Below are 6,439 nucleotides of genomic sequence, written 5' to 3'. Positions count from 1 at the left end.
ATTATTAGGAAGTGGAAGCGTTTAGTAACTCAGCCATGTAAAATTTCAGAAAGGGGTCAATGACTGCTAAGGCGTATGGTGTGTAAAAGTTACCAGTGTGCTCCAAGCTGAAGAGCTTCATGGAATGGGTTTCCATGGCTGAGCAGCTGCATGCAAGCCTCAAATCACCAAATCCAATGCCAAGAGTCGACAGAGTGGTGTAAAGCACACTGACTGAGGGTCGTGGGGAAGACCCTCTTCAATTCTAAGATGACTGTGCCCCAGTGCACAAAGCAAGGACTATAAAGACATGGTTTGATGAGTTTGGTGTGGAGGAACTTGACTAGCCCAGAGCCCTGGCCTCAACCCCACTGAGCACCTTTGGGATGAACTGGAACTGAGATTGTGACCCAGGCCTTCCTGTCCAACATCAGTGCCTGACCTCATAAATGCTCTAAAGCATTAATCATCAACTGGAGGCCCGGGGGCCACATCAGGCCCCCCACAGCTTCCAATCCGGCCCCCACAAGCATGATAAATTCAGGAAAAGTGCTGAAGAAAAAAATATATTGCTGTATTTAAGGTATCTTTTCTTTCCTTTTATGATCCCTGCAGACATTTAAGTAACTCCAAAATAAGTGAGACTGAAACCTTTTTTTAAAGATTGGCTTAATGTTTGATCAGTTTTACAAAAATCCAACTATTACTAACCATTATTAGCAATGAACGCATGAAAAACTTAGTCATAAGTTCATTCTTGATTAAAGCAGCAGATTTCTGCATAAATTTAACAGTTCTGGGGGTTGAGAGTTTATGCTGTTCAATCTGGTGAACATTTAAGCAACAAGTTGTGATGAAGATTCAGTCGTGTTAAAGGAAAACAGCTATTTATTACTCAGTAACAACAATTCAAAGACTTTCAGCATGAAGCTCAAATTGTTGATAGTGTTAATCTTTTATTTTTCACATGGCCATTATAAAAATAATAATATACCAGACGATCCCTTTAGAGAACTGTGTTTACTGTTAAAAACAAAGACTTTCAGAATGTACATGACAGCTAATGACAAATACTATGAGTGAATTCACCACAATCAGGATATTTAGGCTTCATGATTAAATATTTTTATTGAAAATTGATTTAATAGAAGTTGATACACTGTTAAAATTAAACTAAAATGTACAGACAAGTGAGAGTTCAACTATTTTTTATTAAGTAAACAATGGAAAAACAAAGTAGGCGGCTGTGATTAAGTGAGTAGTCAGCTGTTTGGCTGACAGCTGGTGCTTGTGAAAAGCCCTGATTGTAGACTATACACATTTGTTTCTTTATTCTCATCTTTTTCTAGCTTGAAAAGAAAGGTAAAGTTTGAGTCATGGCAACAAACTGAACATGCTAACACCATTAAAGAGCTACAGTCTTTAAATTCACCTACATAAAACACAATTCTGTTGCAACTATTTCTCAAACACAATGTGAATAACTTTTTTAAAAGTACAAATATGATTACAAAGAGAGAAGACAATCATTTCATAGTAAATGGAACCTAAATCAAATTTTAAAAACAAAAAGTACAACTTTTGTAACTCCATTATTAGATATGAGGTTAATTCAAACCCAGGTCAGTCACTAACACTGACTGAATTCCTAGTAAGACTCTGATGGTCCTGGTGGAAAGGATATTTGTAAGCAGTGAACAAAAAAAAGTTTGTTCCTGTATCTTCACAACTACAGTAGTGATCAGGCAAACAGCTCAGACTTCCACATGCAAGACACCCAGAGGAGTTCCTCCTCTCATTAACCTTTAATTATACTCATTAGAAATGGTAATTATCATCTTCCCCTTTAGCTGCCTTCCTGAATACGTATCATAGCAATCTGCACATAATGCTATAAGCTGAACAATTTGTGGACTGATGGAGAGTAGAGAAGCATGTTAGTGTCTAGTGTAGAGAGGCACAAAGGAGAAGCAGCATGTTTTTTTTCTAATGTTCAGGAAGAATTTATTTGTTTAACTGCAATCTCAACAGCATTGTAAATGACATCTGAGATTAAATAAAGGTGAAATGAACTGATGATGGATGGATTTCAGTCCGTGTTAATTTTTCCTTCCATTTTGGAGGCAGTAACCACCTGAAGGTTTGGGTTGGTGAAGTGATCTGAAAAAGACCATGCAGACTGGTTTATAGGCAATGTTGTGCATGTGTATGTCCACAGTTTTGTTAATGAGGATCTCCTTTTGTTATTATCTTGTTCACCACCACTCTCCCATGGTCTGTCTAGAGGATAATATCAACAAACAGATATTTCATACTTTTTATTGTTGCAGTGTCTTGTGGAAAAAGACACAAGAAAACCATCAGTCTGTCATGTCATCTGATGTTCTTAACCTGTTTATTGAACTCAGAAAGTTTTCCCAGCAAAGTTTTTGCTAACTGTTAAAAATCTCTCCCCCATAAAAAACATATTTTTCCTGTTTTGTGTAACTTATCAAACCTCTATCTGACAGCGGGGTATCTTTAGCTGAAAGCTTCATCCACTTAATACTTTATAACACATTTAAAATATATATTTTGACATATATTCAATGCACCTTATTTGTCTTTTTTTGTACTGTCAGGTTAGAGAAACCTGTCACAAGAATTTAATTCGGTAGTAATAATGTTCTGACTTATTTTATCCTATCTTTTTTTAGCACAATACACTCAATCAAAAGACCATCAACACCATCCCATCTCACACAAAGAAAATTCCTTCATATATATAAAAAAAATGAATGCAAAATATAAGGTTGAACAACTCCCCATAAATGCTTGTGTGAGTGTGTTTGTATTTTATGTGCTCACCTGCAGCAAACTCACGGATGTCAGCAGGCCTTTTAAGAAGCAAATCTCTGTGAAGGAAGGAAAGGATATGCAAATAAAAACTTGCAAATGCACATCCTGCACTAAGCACACCACATTCTTTGGATGTTCAAAAAGCAGCACATTAAAAGTCATTCAGCAGCAAATATTCTTCACATAATCTAAGGAAACTAAATAGAGGTTTAAAATTAATAAACCATTATATAAAGCCTATATCATATAGCTTACACCTTTAAACAGAGTAAGAGTTTATAAAAGTGAGAATACAAACAGATTTGGCATCACAATGTTCTTTAACAATATTAATAAACTGTGTTTAAGATGCTTCATTCTAAGCTTTAGCTGTTTAACTCCATCAAACTTAAAAAGCAGTCAGATGTTTACAAAATGACCCTCTCTACTAAAGTTAATGGGCTCATTAACTCAATCAAATCCAGATCTTTTCCCCATCATATTTAGACAGGACAACAATTGCCAAATACTCGCAGAGCTAAAAATAATCCAAAGGTAGTCAGTATGAAGTTGCACTCTTGAGAGGTAAGCCTTAAAAGATTTGCCAGTCAAATTAAATTTATAATAAAACATTTTATGTAACTTTATTTTGATAAGGTTTAATTTCATTTTTACATTTTGAAGCATATAGGATTTGTTTTATTTTGTAGTTGAAATCAGGAGTTTTCTATTTTGAGAATTTTATTACCAATTTAAGAGGAGAAAAAACAAAAAAGAAATTAGAAAATAATGGAAAACTTTTCACATTGTTTTGTGACCAACAAAGGTTTTTATCATCATATGATCATAGCATAATTATCTAAGTCATATTATAAGGTTGGCGGCATGGCGGCACAGTGATTAGCAGTGGTGCCTCATAGCAAGAAGTTTGCTGGTTCGCTTCCCAGTCAGGGCCTTTCTATGCAGAGGTTGCATGCTCTCCCTGTGCACGCGTGGGTTCTCTCCGGGTACTCCAGAGTCATGATCCTGCCTTGTCTTTTATGATTGTGTGTTTGTGTATGGATTGATTTGATTGTGATTTTGCTGGGAGGGTCATGTGCTATTTTGTTGTATATATGCAACAACAATAAAAGCATAAAATCATCTATTTTCTATTTTGTTTTCAACATCTGTTGTAGCCAGGGACGGAAAGAAACAAATTACATTACTGTAAATAAGTACCTTTTTGTGTACTTGTACTTTTGAGTACTTTTTAAAATCTGTCATTTTTCTTTTACCAAAGTATATTTTTGCAGTAGTAGTAGTAATTGTAGTTGTAACTAAATATTTAATGAAACGTTTTATTTGAGTACATTTATAGACTAGTATAGACTAATTTCTTAACCAAGAAACTGTTCTTTTTATAGTCAAGTACTTCTTCCACCTCTGGATGTAGCATTATTATGACAGACACATCTAGATGAAAGTTTGCTGGTAACATGGTCACTATCTAAACCGTAACACAAAACATTTTTCGCTGAGCTAGTTGTTTTTATGCTCATGTTTGATAAAAGGGAAAACTAGCAGACAAACCTCAGAAACTCTCCAATCAACACCTCCACTTCTGGATGAGACCTCAAATACCTCTCGTTGTCGATTCTCGTTCTGACCTAAAAAACACAACATTATTGTTAGCTTTCACAGCAGGCCGCAGTTCATGGCTAAGCTAATGTTGTGTTACCTTAAACTGTCGCAGTTTCTCCTGCTGCTCAGCGCTTAAAACACCGACCTCCAGTTTCGTCAAACCACCCTGTCCCGCCATCATTTCTCTACAAATATTCGCCTACTATTTTCTGTGCTCTCAGCTTTGTTAATATCTGACAATTAAAATGTTTCAAGGTACATTTCACACAGGGGAAAGTCACCTGTTGCAGACACAGCGTCTGCTGCCTCCAACAACCGTTACTGTGGAAACGCCCTGCGGCAATTTACGTCAGCGTCCTCGAGATGGCAGCACAGGACAGGAAAATAAGATTAAAAACCGCCTTTTGTGTTGTTTTTTAATAAGTGGGCCATTATAAAGAAAGCTGTCACTTGCCATAACTGAAAGATTTCACTTGGGGGACTATATATACGATAGATAGATAGATAGATAGATAGATAGATAGATAGATAGATAGATAGATAGATGAAAAGTATTCACCCCCTGGATCTCTTTCCCTTTGATTAATCTTTAAATATTTTTATTAAATAAATCCTGAATAAACATTTATGCATTTTCAATAAAATCATAAATATTAATCCTCTTCAAATCAGTGTTGGTAGATGAACTTTTGGCTCCAGTCACAGTCTGTGTGGATATGTCTCAATCTAATCAGGCTTGCACATCTGGACACTGAATTTACTCCAGTCTTCTTAGCAAAACTGCTCAAGCTCTGTTGGGTTGCACAGGGATCAGGCATGAACAGCCCTTTTCAAATCTAGCAGCAAATTCTCTATTGAATTGAAGTCTGGGCATTGACGCGGCCACTCCAGAACATTCACCTTGTTGTCTTGTAACCATTCCTGTGTAGCTTCTGCTGTATGCTTCAGGTCATTGTCTTGCTGGAAAATAAATCTTCTCCCAAGCTGCAGTTCACTTGCAGACTGAAAAAGATTGCCCTCCAGTACGTTCCTATATTTTGAGCATTCATTTTACCCTTTACCTTTAAGCCATCCAGGACTGGCTGCTGAGAAGCATCCCCACAGCATGATGCTGCCACCACTGTGCTTCACAGTGCAGATGGTGTGTTAGTATTAATGTTCACCATAGTGTCTTGTCTGATAGTCAAAAAGCACCATTTTGGTCTCATCAGACCAAAGAACTTTCTTCCACTTGACCATGGAGTCTCTCTTGGCAAACTCTAGTCCAGATTTAATGAGTTTTCTTCAACAGTGGCTTTCTCTTTGCTGCTCTTCTGTCATGAACATAATTACATAGTCATAGATTTTGCTACATCCACAAGAATTAAGATTTAACTTTTTCATGATTGTTTATCAAAATGATTTTTTAAAAATTTCATGGCAAACTTATGGTTGCAAAAACAAATCATTAACATTAAGTCACACTTAAGTCACACTCAATACTTAAAAATGTAGTTTTATACAATTTCCTGTTTTGCATTGTGTTTTATATATATATATATATATATATATATATATATATATATATATATATATATATATATATATATATAATATTAATATTGCTAATGGGGCAAGGTTGCAACAGTGACAAAAATAGGGTGTATGGGATCACTTAAATGCCCAAAAATATATATTATTAAAAATCCCTAGCTTTTATTTGTGCAAATTTATGAAACCAATAATATTTGTAATTATGTGAAATAAATAAGGTGCAAAAAGAATATGTTTTTTTTGCCCTTATCAGAGAGATAGGACAGTGGATAGAGCCAGAAACATGGACCAGAGTTGGCATTACATGTAGTGAAAGAGCCGCAAGCTGAACTTCAACCCAGATCACCATTATACAGGGGCACAACCTCACCACTAGACCATCTGTGCCCAGTTCTTGTGATTTTAAAAACAGGAAAAGCAACCGTGTTATGTAATTCTTCACTTCTTTAAAAGATACACAATAAATCCCTCAAACTGGATTATCTGC

The 6,439-nt window shown here is 35.8% G+C and overlaps 1 protein-coding gene across 1 annotated transcript; it reads right to left on the bottom strand.

Annotated features, from left to right (window-relative positions):
• Positions 1-1,168: 1,168 nt before the first annotated feature.
• On the bottom strand, positions 1,169-4,747 carry LOC121513961 (RIIa domain-containing protein 1). The gene is made up of 4 exons (XM_041794002.1): positions 4,517-4,747; positions 4,369-4,445; positions 2,827-2,873; positions 1,169-2,139 (listed from the first exon to the last, which is right to left on the bottom strand). Exons 1-4 carry the CDS (start codon positions 4,598-4,600, stop codon positions 2,069-2,071), a joined length of 279 nt encoding a protein of 92 aa, XP_041649936.1. The 5' UTR covers positions 4,601-4,747; the 3' UTR covers positions 1,169-2,068.
• Between the last annotated feature and the right edge of the window lie 1,692 nt (positions 4,748-6,439).

Source organism: Cheilinus undulatus, linkage group 8, assembly GCF_018320785.1.
Source record: "Cheilinus undulatus linkage group 8, ASM1832078v1, whole genome shotgun sequence".
Taxonomy (NCBI): domain Eukaryota; kingdom Metazoa; phylum Chordata; class Actinopteri; order Labriformes; family Labridae; genus Cheilinus; species Cheilinus undulatus.
The sequence above is the reverse complement of the archived record's forward strand: the minus strand, read 5'-3'. Positions and strand labels throughout refer to the sequence as shown.